Below are 13992 nucleotides of genomic sequence, written 5' to 3' on the forward strand. Positions count from 1 at the left end.
CTTACTTTATGTCGAGAGCAAACTTTGTGATGCACATAAAGTGTCTCATGTGCTTTTTCTTCCCCCAAACCCTTCACTCTTTCTCTCACACATACAGCTAGAAAGAGAAAGGGACTGAGATTCCATACAGCTAAAAAGACTAGACCAATCATTGGTTCTTTTCTTGCCTTTTTTTTTACCTTCCTTCTCCATCAGTTCATACCTAAAAAATCCTTCGGAAGAGAAACATATTATCACAACAAAGTGGAAATTCTTCATCACTCCAACACATAGCACAATATCTCACCCAACCAATCCCCTTCTAAGCTTCCTTGATTCCCTCCTAATACAACCCTTATAATTCTAACTCCAATACTCATCATATCAACAAGAATCTTGTTAACAGTTAGACTTATCCTGTCTTATAATATTATCATATGAAAACACAGTAGTATCTGTTACACATTCCAATACAAAAAGTATCCACTTGCTAGAATTGGTTAGCATTTACTTAAGAGCAATAACAAGCATTAGGTTCAAGACATTATCAAATGGTCACTTTAGAAGTCTATGTCGTATTCACCCCCTCGTGGTTTAGTTTGGCTAAAGTAACACCCTTCACAAGAGTTTGTATGGCAGATTCCCACCTCCCCATGTTACAACTTCCCCTTTAACTATCCCCACCATCCTCACATTTTATAAAACCCCACATCGCTCCCTTCACTCTCCTTCAATCTCACATCACATCCTTCCTTTTCTTCCCTTCTTCCTTTGCCATTGTTTCATTGCATCTCCTGATTCATTACGACCTCTTCCTTTTCAACACTCCCCTCACAAACTACACAAGCACACAACAAAATGTGCAGCTCCAAGACCAAAGTGACTGTAGGCATAGAAGCCACAGCCACATACCCTTTGGCCAGAATCAATGGCAGGCCAGTTCTTCAACCTACTTGTAACAGAGTTCCTAATCTTGAGAGGAGAAATTCAATCAAGAAAGTGTCACCAAAATCACCTTCTCCACCTTCTCCACCACTTCCAACCAAGACCTCACTCACACCTCCTGTTTCTCCAAAGTCTAAGTCCCCTAGGCCTCCAGCTATAAAGAGAGGCAGTGATAGTAATGGACTGAACTCAAGTTCTGAGAAGATTGTTACCCCAAGACACACCATCAAAACTCCAACTCTAGAGAGGAAAAAGTCTAAGAGTTTTAAGGAAGGATCCTGTGCCACTTCAGCTTCTTCTGCCTCCATAGAGGCATCGTTGAGCTACTCTTCCACTCTGATCACTGAATCCCCAGGAAGCATAGCTGCAGTGAGGAGGGAACAGATGGCACTGCAGCATGCACAGAGAAAAATGAAGATTGCCCATTATGGAAGATCAAAGTCTGCAAAGTTTGAAAGAGTTGTTCCTCTTGACCCTTCAACCAATCTTACTTCAAAGACAACTGAGGAGGAGAAGAGATGCAGCTTTATCACAGCTAATTCAGGTAACTGAATTCAAATTTCAATGCAAATTGATTCCTTACCTTTTATACTTCTGCAATGTGCTAATCTCAATGCCTCTTCTGCTACGTAGATCCCATCTATATTGCTTATCATGATGAAGAATGGGGAGTTCCGGTTCATGATGACAAGTAAGTTACCATCTTAGTTGGATAATTTTTTCAATGAATAAAAGAAGAAAATCATAAAGCAAAACGAATTAAGTTTTTCTGTAAACTAAAGTTCATACACAAATTCGAGTTAACTTTTGAAAACGTTAAATAAGAAAGCTTCTGTGAATTAAATTATGTATAAGAAACTTAACTCCTTCTACCTTCATATTTTGTTCTCCTGTAAACATTTATTTAGACATTTATACAAGGAGCAGAACCTTTGACCAAACCAAAGATATTTAGAGACAAGTGATGATTAACAAAAACATTATTGTGCCCACAGGATGTTGTTTGAACTTCTAGTTTTAAGTGGTGCTCAGGTTGGATCAGATTGGACCTCAATCTTGAAGAAACGCCAAGATTTCAGGTTGGATTCTGCAGAAAGAAACATATAAATGCTTCATTGCACAACACACCAACATGGAACTTTCTTTTGATGGGGTCCCCTTAAATGAACCAACTAAAGAATTTTAAACTTTGTGCAGGACTGCATTTTCAGAATTTGATGCAGCAACCTTGGCCAACATGACTGATAAGCAAATGGTATCTATTAGTTTGGAATATGGCATTGATATCAGCAGAGTTCGAGGTGTTGTTGACAATGCTAACAGAATTTTAGAGGTAAGAAAGAATCAAGCCTCAGAAAAGGCATCCTTTTACTCTCTCTTTGCTAACTGGTCTCTCTTCTTTACACACATTATGGCCCTCCAAGACCACTAGTCTCATGAATTGAGTGAATGTTCTCTTGACAAAAAAACAGATTAGTTAAGAGTATGAATGATGAGAAGTACAATAATGACTTTTTCATTCCACTGCATTTTGTTAACTTCTCTTCAGTTTCCAACCGTATCAACCTCTTGAGACATGTCTTTTAATGTAGTTATTATTTATGACAATGTGTAATTGGATAAAAATGAAAACAAAAGGGTATACCATAATGTATCTAATTAAATTCTGAAACAGATGTGTACTGTACCCACAAAAAATTCCTTTTGACAGGTAGTAAAGGAGTGTTGGGTTTGGACTTAAAATATTTGTCTCTTTTCCTGTCTGTCAAACATAAAAAAACAACTTGCAACTACAATTTCTCTCTCTCTCAGTTGCTAATTTCTTTTGCTCAAGTGTTATATTTTAATTGAGGAGACATAGAAAGAGACATGTAGAGAAAATGCACAACTCTATTGGACTATAATTTATGTGATAACACGTTCTGTGGTGAATATATGAAGATATAGATTTTTAACAATCTCTTTCTAAACTGGGTCATTGCAGATTAACAAGGAGTTTGGTTCATTTGACAAGTACATTTGGGGTTTTGTGAATCACAAGCCCATCTCCACACAATACAAGTTTGGCCACAAGATTCCAGTGAAGACATCAAAATCAGAGAGCATAAGCAAAGACATGATCAGGAGAGGCTTTAGGTTTGTAGGTCCAACAGTGCTTCACTCATTTATGCAAGTAGCTGGACTCACCAATGATCACTTAATCACTTGCCATAGACACTTGAAATGCACCACAGAGTCCTCCCTATAGTCCCAACTTCAACTCAGAAAAATGAATTGACCCAGAAGAGATCAAGACCAAGATTATGTGTGCTGAAGAGCATATATGTGTAATGTGCATGCTAACTATAGTTGTAATGTTACTTTGTGTATAATATTAGAGTAGATTAGATAGGGAGAAAGAGAGAGTTAAAAAGGGTTTTCTTATTTCATGAGGTGTGTGGAGTTGAATGAAAGTTTGGGTGTGATGAATTAATTTCCAATTGATTATTTAAGTTAAAGATTATGAGAGAAGAAGGTTTAGGATGGTGTTATTAAGGAGTGAGACTTAGGGGACAGTGACCATGTGCATGTGCAATTGTGAGGCAAGGCAAGGGCATGTGTGGTGTCAGTTTACTTTTTGGTTTTAGTCCATGTGAGCAATCAGGCTTTGCATTATTTATTATTCTCCCTTTAACAGCCTGTGTGGGATACTTGCATAGGGGAGTGTAGGACCACATTCCTCTTCTTTTTCCTCTTTGTATGGGGCTGTTATCTTTGCTGTATTCTCCAACTTTTTGGCTTTGGTGAATGTCATCCCACAATGTGTTTTGGAGTTGGTGAGGAGTTTAGATTGTCAGTTCAGCTTTTGGTATTGTTTATATGTATCTTCAAAATATATATTGATCATGCTGATTTGATTTTTATTTTAAAATTAAATATATTTTTATTCTTTAAATTTAAATTTAAATTTTAAACTGAAATTTTTTCTTTATTCAAATTTAATATATTTTGGTTTCCAAGTGAATTGATATAATTTTCTTAATCTAACTACGTTTAATTTAAGATAATGTTTGAATCGTTTACACTGTTTTGACACGATGAGTTTAAATGTCAATATACAACACCATTTAACATATCTAACAAAATTTACGTTTTTAGATTAAAAATATTATAATTCATTTTTTAAATATGAAAACCAAAATATATTAAATTTTAACAAAAAGATAAATTCAAATTTTTTATATAAGTTCAGAAACTAAAAATATACTTAATTTTTTGTTTTAATATACTAACATTAATGTATTTTAAAAGTTCACATAGGAAGAACACAAAAAGGGATTCATGAGAAAATTTAGACTTATTGGTATGGAGTTGGTTTGGAGTTCGTTTGAGTGGTTTTCAGTGCACTGAAATGTGCTGGTGTAATATTTGATTGTTAATATGAATATATTTCAATATGTTAATAAAGGTATCCCATGTGACACACTTTCTCAAACAAACTTTTTCCTCTCCTTGTTACTTTCATTATCTTCTGCTACTTTTTGTAAAGGAAATGTGACATGCAGCAAGACTTGTAATTGAATAAGAGATTAGTGTAGAACTCTGAAGAGAGTAGCTTCTAGACAAGGGTGTTTGAAGAATAAATGCAAATTAATTGAGAGGTAGTTGACAACACCTAGAATTGGTGAAAAATGAGAAATTGCCAAGGTTTTGATTGAAGAAGACTTTGTCTTTTGCAAGGTATACCCAATTTTGGGATACAAAGTCATTTAGTGTTTGAACCACTTTATCTGCAAAAGCTGGTTGAATTAATATCACTATCACATAAAAGATAAAAGATTAGGTTTTAATTATAGACATCCAAAACCCCAAAATTGAAAAACAAAAAAAATGAGAAAATTCTTAGATTACATCATTCATAGTTGATATGAGAGATATATATAAATGCCGATTTTTTTTAAGGAGTTTCTTGATTTTAAGAAACCAACTTTTTAAGAAATTTATTATGAAAATAGATTTCTTTAAGAAGTTTAGGTGAGGTATTTTGGGAGAGATAATGAGAGATTCAATACTAATGAGTTGTGAACAAGTCTATATAAGAGATTGAGACACACTTCCAATCCAAAACCTTAAAATAATGAGTTTGTGAGTTCCTTTTACTTATATATTATGTTGATGTTTATAAGAAAACAAAGTCTTTTAATAGGAAACAAAAATGAACAAAAACGAACGAGAAAATATATTGAAGGATAATATATATGAAAGGAGAACAATGAAAATTTCTTTTATTGAATTAGAAAACATTACAATTTATAAAATTTAAAAAATAACTACCCACTAACAATATGTTCCTAGAATTAAGTCATTAAATAAAATGCATGAATAAGAAATAAGAAACCTAAAATGATTCCTTAAAACTAGGAAAATAGTAAAAAAAATAAAACAGAATTAAAAGGTGGACATGTTTCAGTCCTGAAGCAATTTTCTAACACTCCTCCTTGTTTTAGGAGCTGCAAACACCAATTTTTTTCCTTAGAAGCTCGAACCTGATTATATTAATATTTTCAGCTTGTTGCTGGAAAATTTTATAGGCTTTATTGACAGAACTATAACTTATAAAGATGCTTGGTGAATCTCTCCTATCAAGCTTGTCACGCTTACTCTGTGGCACATGAGTGAAACATAAACAACCACATACTTTAAGAAATTTAAAGATGGTTTATAACCATACCATGCCTCAAATAGTGTCATTTCTCTCACAGCCTTTGTTAAAAGCCTGTTTTGAAGAAACACAACTGTATTTGCTGCCTCTGCCCAAAACGTTCTTGGCATATTCTTCTCATGCAACATGCATCTTGACATCTCCATGATGTATCTGTTTCTCCACTCACTAACTCCATTTTGTTGAGGTGTGTAAGGGGATGTAAGCTAATGCTCTATGCTTGAATCTTCACAAAACCTGTCCAGTTCTACTAAAGTATACTCCTTCCCATTATCAGATCTTACAATTTGAATTTTGCAGCTGCTTTCATTCTCAGCTCTTCTCTTAAACTTCCAAAAAACTTGTTCTACTTCTGATTTAAACTTCAAGAAAAAAATCCAGCACATTTTGGTGAAGTCATCAATAAAGGTAATAAAATAGAGACTACCTTTTAAGGAAGGTGTTCTATGAGGGCTTGTGACATCCGTGTGGATGAGCTGCAATTTGTGAGTGGCTCTCCATGTTGAATTTGGGAATGAATTTCTTTTTTGCTTTCCAAATTGACATGTCTTGCATGTTGGTATTTGATCATCAAGTTCTGGAAAATGAACTGCCATTTTCTTAGACTGCATTTTCAGCAGCCCTTGGTGATGATAATGCCCAAGCCTCTTACGCCAAACTTCTGTGATGTTCTCCTTGACAGGAAAGGCAACTTTCTCTTCCTCCAATGGATTTAGAGCAAAACTTTTTCCTTTTATTTTGATTTTGAAATTTTTTTGACTAGCTGTGATCAAACAAAAGTTGTCTTCAAAAGTGACTTTGAAGCCTCCTTCAATCAATTGGCCAACACTCAATGGGTTTTGTTGAATTTCTGGTACAAAAAGGACATTAGAAATTAACTTTGTACCTGACCAACTTGTTATTGCAACAATTCCCTTTCCTTTGGATGAAATATAATCACCATTGCCTATTTTGACTTTGGTGATGTTGGTTGGCTTTAAATCTTTGAAAATATCCTTGTCATAGGTCATATGGTTTGTGCAACCACTATCAATCAACCAAATTCCATTTTCTTCACTGCTTGCAAAACATGTGGCCACAAATAATTGATCTTCCTCCTCCTCTTGATCAACAACTTTAGCTTCTTCCTCTTGCGATTGATTTTTGCTCATGCATATGATTGCTTCATGTGCCACTTGATTGCACTTTATGGATTTGGCATCTAGTCTCCTCCAACATCTGAATGGAGGGTGACCCATTTTGCCATAGTGTTGACAAGGAGGGTAATTTTTCTTTTCACCCTTTCCTTTGTTGTAATTATTTGCACTACTTTGACTGTTGGCTGGATGATTCTTCTTGTAGTTTTTTGCTTGTTGACTCTTAGCTAGAAGAACACCTTTAGTAGAATAATCTTCCCTCATCAATCTTCGTTGCTCTTGGGCTTGGAAGGCATGTATCACTTCAACAAGAGTGATTTTAGAAATATCCTTTGTATTTTCCAAAGAAGCAATAGATGCTTCATACCTTTCTGGTACGGTCACCAAAATTTTCTCAACAATTCTAGAATATGCAAAATTACTTTCCAATAATTTTATCTTGTTGGCAATACCCAACAATTTGTTTGAATACTGCTTGATTGTGTCACACTCTTTCATCCTTTGAAGTTCAAATTCTCTCATCCAGTTAAGTACTTGCATGCTTCAAATTTTTTCATCTCCAATATATTCTCTCTTCAGATAATCCCAAATTGCTTTTGTTGATTTGAGAGTCATGATCCTAGTAAAGATGAGAGATGCCAACATAAAGACATGACTTTACTTTTGCTTTTCGGGTTTTCTTCTCCTTATGATTTTTTATCTGGGCCATAGTGGGATTGTCAGGCAGCGGAAGGATTTCATAATCTTATTCTATGGCTTCCCAAAGATCTAAAGCTTCTAGGCAAGCCTCCATTTTAACCGTCCAAAAATCGTTGTTTTCCTCATTGAAAATTGGAAGAGATGCTTGGGGAAAGCTTGTTTCAAAATCCATTCTAAGGTCCCGTAAGAAAAAAAAAGCTCTAAATACCAATTGTTGGTGTTTATAAGAAAGCAAAGTTTTTAATAGGGAACAAAAATGAACAGAAACGAACGAGAAAATATATTGAAAGAGAATATATGGAAGGAGAACAATGAAAATTTCTTTTATCCTATGTGAAACTATAGACTTACCTTGAATTCCTAACATTTTCTTCACTTTAAGAAACAAAATCTTCATAAAGAGCCTGTTCTTTCTTAATTCAACTTAAGAAAAGTCTTTTCCTTTTTCTATATAAAAGAAACTCCCTTGACATCTAAAACACATATTCTCATTAAAGTTAAACAAATTTTCAAATAGAATTTATTTAAAACGTAGATTGATCATCATTGTATGAATCTTAGCATAAAATACCCTTTAAACATACTAATATACAAATGTTTACAATACATATGAAATTTTTCCAAAAAGAACTTATCATGTTCAAGAAGTTCTACATCCTAATTTAAAATACACATTCTATTTACATTTTTTAAAAGATCATCTGCCTGGTCTTTTGCTCACATATAATATATATATATATAATCATCATAGATGAATATAAAACATCACAAAAAAAATAAAAAATAAAGAGTAAGCTAGCGAAGATTGACTATTCTCCATGTAATAATATCAACACTAGGTTACAATCATAAAAGCTGAAGTACAAACAATTCAAATTATCCATCACCTTACACAACTCCCATGGCACATGCATAAATTTAAATATTTGACTCTACTTCTAGAAGACATATGTATTAAGTGACTCAGAGACTATACACTTGTCATAACTTACTCTTTGCCTCTCATGAGCTATAATTATAGATTCACATTAGGACACCAATCCCTTTTGACACAATATCTTATTTCATACCTAAACTCCAAACGATAAGAATCTCCTTCAACTTCCACCACTAGATATCATCCTTTACATGAGTTTGATATTAGTAGAATTAGGATAGTATGTATGGAATCCCTCTTAATACACCATCCAAAAAATCACATCTCAACAGTGTAATACTCCCTCCCTAAGAGTCAATACATTCACAACACACGTACAAAACTCATATTTTTCTCCTAATGATTCTAACTAATTTAAAACACTCTAAAACCTCATTATTTTTCTCAAACTTTTACCTTACGAGACCCTAACTCGCATAGAAAAAGCAAAAAGAAAACAGGGACTACTTAGAACTAGAGTTCCAATTGGGCCTAGCACCACTAAGTTGCACCCAACACCACCTATGGCACCCTTGTTTGTCACCTAACTTCACAACCTCTAAATATCTTTATAATTAAAGATGACAAATGAACTCGTCGATATAGGTATGGTTCGAACCTATTTTCGTTTTAACGGGGAATCCCCAAATTCAGCAGGTACGAATAGTATAGGTAATAATAGATTTTTTTTAATTGGATATGGGGATGAGTATGTACATACCCACTCCGTCTTTGTTCTCATACTCATGCCAATATATATCCCATTCTTATCTCATTCCCATTTAAATTTCTAAACTATAACCTTATTTATTAAGTAACCCACTTTGGTCGTGTTCTCATACTCGTGCCAATATTTATCCCATTCTTATCTCATTCCCATTTTAATTTCTAAACTATAACCTTAATTTAGCATATATGTCTGTTCTTCCTCTCTTCTAACTTTGTTTAATTAATGTTTACAAAATTTATAGATGTTTTTGCTATAAAATTTTATTTATATTAATTGTAAAATATTTCATGTTATTCTTCTCTACTTTCATCCAATTCTTATTTGGTATTCTAATTTGAAATTTATACTATTATAATTTTTTTCTAGATATTTGACATTGAAAATATGAGAATATATCTTTTTTATGTTGAATATTGGATAATATTACGTTTCCTTTGAGTGAGATTTTTGCTTTTTATAAAAAAACAACTAAATTAATATTGAAACAATAATAAAGAAGGTATTGGGATATACGCGTTAATTGATGAGAATGAGGATGAGGTAAAAATCTTGTACTCGTTGGATATCAAGATGTGAACATGGAATTGAAGATGGATTTTCACCTTGGTGATGGGTTATGGGATAATAAAACTCATCTTTACCGCTGTCTCATTGTCATCCCTGTCTATAATCCATTTTTCGGATAGTGCTCAGCGGTATATAGCTGGCGCCTAACACTCCAAACCCATCAAGCTCTCTAGAATTCATTTTTCATGTGATGCTCGATAATTCTAGGGTTTCGCCCAACACTATTATAGAAATTTCAAAAGTTTAGTATGTATAAATATGGTCAATTGGGTTTATCTAAATTATTTTACAACTTTCTATTATCATATAGACCTATTTCATCTCAAAATGATCTCAAATACACCAATATACCAATTTGAACACACCATACACAATCCACATATTTTACCCAATTACATTTCTTCAAAAAAGTTGCATCTATAGGCTTAAATTAACACAAGAAATCACCTCAACAAAACAACACAAAATAGTCATACAAAAAAAAGTTCAATACCTCACCCATTTTTCACACTCTACTTGTTATCATCACAAATAGAACATATCAATTCGCTCGTACTAACATGGATAAGCAAAAAGACAAAGTTAAAAGCAAAAACCAAATAATTCAATGAGTCTCCATAAAACTAAATTATTCCACAACAACATTCAATATCACAAGTTATTTTCACAATAATTTCATTATTACTTAAATTTAAAACAACAGTATTTTAAAATCCTCGTTTTCCTTACCTTATATAACTTTCATCTAGGCTATAACTTTACAACAAGCCACCCCAACCAAATACCTATAGCAAAGTGTCCAAATAAGACAAAAATTCAGTGTAAGATAAAATGAGTTTATATGATCATTCTTTTCAACTATTCCTACTAAGATTGATTAACACACCATAAAAATCATATAAGAAGGAGTAAATAAAATAAATAGAAACTTAATTTTTCAATCGGTAGAAAATGATCTTTAGCCCCTAAGCTAAAGCGGGGTAAGATTAAAATCTAAAATGATTGAGAAAAGGAGATGAAATCAAAAGATAATGAAGGAGAATGAAATCTCATGAGTGAAAGAGGCGACGAACGTGTGTGACGAACCCCAGTGTGGGTGGTCTGATAATGAACAACCGCGACTAAGGGTGGTTCGACAATGAACAACCGATGGAAAAATGTGTGGGTGTAGTGGTTCTTTGATTGCAGGAATGGAGAAGAAGGAACTGTGTGTGCACATGGGGAAGTGAAAAGGTTTCACCTTTTTTAAGTTTGGACAACTTTTTTACAATGGTTCTTGCATGCAACTTTTGTCATTTTATCCTTCACAGATTTTTAATGATAGATCATATCATCGTCCTTTTCCTCTTTGCAACTCTATAATGACGAATCTTTGCTTAAGCATCATTCAAACTTTTCCTTTAATTACAAAACTGTCACTATGTTTTTTTAGTGCACTAGCTTGTAAAACATCATCAATGAATGACGTTGAAAAGTCTTTTTGTATTAGTGGATATAACGTACCTTAAAATAGAAAATTCTAAATAATATATTCCAATGTGAAAATTTATGGAACCATAAATGGCATTTTCACAACTAACAAGAGAAAAAAATTAAATGGAAAATAAAAATAAAATAAAAAAATAAACTAAAAATATTATTTTTAATTTTAAGAAGCATACTATTAAATTAATAACATAAGTTTTATAATTAAAATTACTATTAAAAACAACAATACAATATAAGAAGGAAGGAAAAATATATAGGTTTAAACCTTTATTTGGTCCTCGTATTTGTGTGTCAATCTCAAGTGGGTCATCTTTTTTTTTCGGTCTCAATCGGGTCCATAAACTTGTAAAAATGAACCAATTAAGCCCTCTCGGTTAAGTTTTCATTAACACCGTGTGCAGATGCCGAGGTGTAATTTTTTTTAGTTGACGTGACAATGTGTATTAAATTGAATGAGTGTTCTATTGTATAATTAACCATTCCACATGGAGAACTATATTTTTTATGTTGGTAGCCCTAACATTTAAAGGGACCTCTGACATCCAAAGATTGTTGCCAATCGCGGTCCAAGGCGTCGCTAGCACCACTGTTCACCGTCGAGGGCATCGTCGACATGGCGTCGGGTCCTCCCTTTTTCTTCTTCTCTTCACGCGTGAGAGAGGAGCTCTCTCATTCCTCCATTAATTGCCTCTTGAGCGGGGCCGACCGCTACGAGCCGTGAGCCACGAGCCAAAGCGCCACCGGTCGCCGCCAAGCTCGCCGTCGGTCACAACAGAACTGTATCGTTTTGAAGCAGTGGAAGAAGAGGTTCGAAAGGAAAGACGAAGCGAGATTTTGGGGATTTTCCCTTTCCTTTTTTTTGCTTGGTGTATTTGCTTGGTCTCCCAACAAGGAATCAACACTTGAGAATCCTGAACTGACCTCATCTTTGCTTCTTCCTAGTTGATCAATTCAATCATACATTCTAATCAAAATTGAGCTGATGGGTACAACCAGCCATTGATAGAAGCTGCAAAACAGAAATACTGCAAGTGCAAAAAGCATATGTACATGGAGATTTCAGAAGCCAAAACTAGTCAAAATTCCCAAAGACCAGCATTAAGTTGCACTCTAAAAAAATCTTGTATTTGTTGTGTTAATTGCAAGTACAATTAATTTGAATTCACAGTTTGTTGTGTTAATTGAAATTATGTTGGGCATATACTGGTTTCTCTAAGTTGTAATTTGAAGAGTTCTGATAATCGACCAATTAGAAACATGGTTTCCAAAACCGGTCTATAGCCTAAGGTTTTTGGATTCACCGGGAACACATTGCTTCTGCAATTTAAAACCTTGATAAGAAGAATATGAGATTAAAGAGGATAAGAAGCTTGCTGATTTCTTATATATAGCTGAGTGTGTTAATGGAACTGATTTGAGAGAGTACCTATTGTCTATAAGCATTTTTGTTGAGAGCAATGAGACCAGCTAAGACCCTTGTGTTCTTCTTGCTATTTCTGCCACTCTTTTCATCATACAAGGCTTCTCCCACTGCATAGACTTAAAAGAGTAATAATCATCACACACTAAAGCTGCAGAAACATAGCACAAACAAAAAAGGTTAAAACATTACTCCGCTGCCACAAGCTACACTGATGCAACAGTACTTACGAGAATTGCTTCCAAGCTGAGAATCGAGAAACGTCACCAGAAAAAAAGACTAATCATGATGCAAATTAAAGAAGGTGAAATAAACTAGAAAATTATCAAATTAGATAATTCACTTCAAACAATTCTAAAGTAGTCGGAACTGATCCTAAATTATACAAAACCATCAAATAATGAAAAAAAAAAACTAAACTTGAAGCATCAACTAAACTGCTACGATGATGATGATTTTACCATGCGTCTTCTCTCTATTGGAAAAAATGCAAAAACAATTGGATAATGTTTAGAACCGCTTGTACCTATAGAAGTTGGAATTTGGGCCAAGACAAGGCATGATTAACAAACCCTTTTTTGTCGTTGAAAGTTGAAATTGTGATGCTCTGTGCAAATTAAATTCCATCAACATGCTAACGCTCACTGCCTCAACCATGGCCGGTGTTGCAGGCATGACTACTGGTGAAGGGGCACCACTTTTGGCTCTTAAACTATCATCTGCTCTTTTGTTTTCTGCAGCCCCCGGGATGCTACTTGCTACCAACAAAATCCAACCCTCACAACTTGCCGAGGAACAAAGAAATGCTTCAAGGCTTTTTACACAGCTTCAAGCATAGATCCAAACCACAATCGCTGTTGGAAATCCTAATGAAAGTGACGTGAGGGGTGTTACAGAGAGGGTTTTGGCGTTGGACAAAGCTTATCGAATGCATGGATTGAGGAAAATTATATTTTACTTAATTGTTATATGCCTCATTTTTATTTCAGAAACTTATATTACAATTAAGTATTGACAGTAAGGTATGAACTAGGTTGATAAATTGATAATAAAATATTACAATCATGGATTGACAAAAGTTTAACTGTCAAATTAAACTTGTGGTTTAGATATTAGACTTGTGTTTATATACAAACAGGAAAAAAAATTGAAACTTGCCTCGTTTCTTGAAGTGGGGGTGGGAAATGTGCGAGCTTTGGTTGGTGGGAAGGATTTGAGGTTGCTTTCGAGGTGGGAAGGGAGGACGGAGTTGGTGATCCTGACACAGTTGATGGTAGAGAGTTGGTCAACACGCATGCATCTTGGGCCAGTGAAGGTGATCCCACCGACAATGCTGCTGAAGGTAGCCGTACCGAGAAGCCTCTCCCCGTGCAGGTGCTGATGACGCCGGAATCCACCGTCGGCGACCGA

The 13992-nt window shown here is 34.4% G+C and overlaps 1 protein-coding gene across 1 annotated transcript; it reads left to right on the top strand.

Moving 5' to 3' along the window:
* Positions 1 to 636: 636 nt before the first annotated feature.
* On the top strand, positions 637 to 3827 carry LOC124848479 (uncharacterized). The gene is made up of 5 exons (XM_047326160.2): positions 637 to 1468; positions 1558 to 1615; positions 1920 to 2003; positions 2122 to 2257; positions 2909 to 3827. The coding sequence occupies exons 1-5, from the start codon at positions 838 to 840 to the stop codon at positions 3170 to 3172; spliced, it is 1173 nt and encodes a 390-aa protein (XP_047182116.1). The 5' UTR covers positions 637 to 837; the 3' UTR covers positions 3173 to 3827.
* Positions 3828 to 13992: the final 10165 nt, after the last annotated feature.

The sequence above is a fragment of the Vigna umbellata genome, chromosome 9 (assembly GCF_029865625.1).
Source record: "Vigna umbellata cultivar VRB3 chromosome 9, Vumbellata_1.0, whole genome shotgun sequence".
Taxonomy (NCBI): Eukaryota; Viridiplantae; Streptophyta; class Magnoliopsida; order Fabales; family Fabaceae; genus Vigna; species Vigna umbellata.

Bases quoted from the DNA above. Each gene is read 5' to 3' on its own strand.
- LOC124848479 (XM_047326160.2), top strand. From the start codon at position 838: ATGTGCAGCTCCAAGACCAAAGTGACTGTAGGCATAGAAGCCACAGCC. The intron at 2,004-2,121 runs GTTGGATTCTGC...AACTTTGTGCAG, and splicing joins AAGAAACGCCAAGATTTCAG to GACTGCATTTTCAGAATTTG. The intron at 2,258-2,908 runs GTAAGAAAGAAT...GGGTCATTGCAG, and splicing joins ATGCTAACAGAATTTTAGAG to ATTAACAAGGAGTTTGGTTC.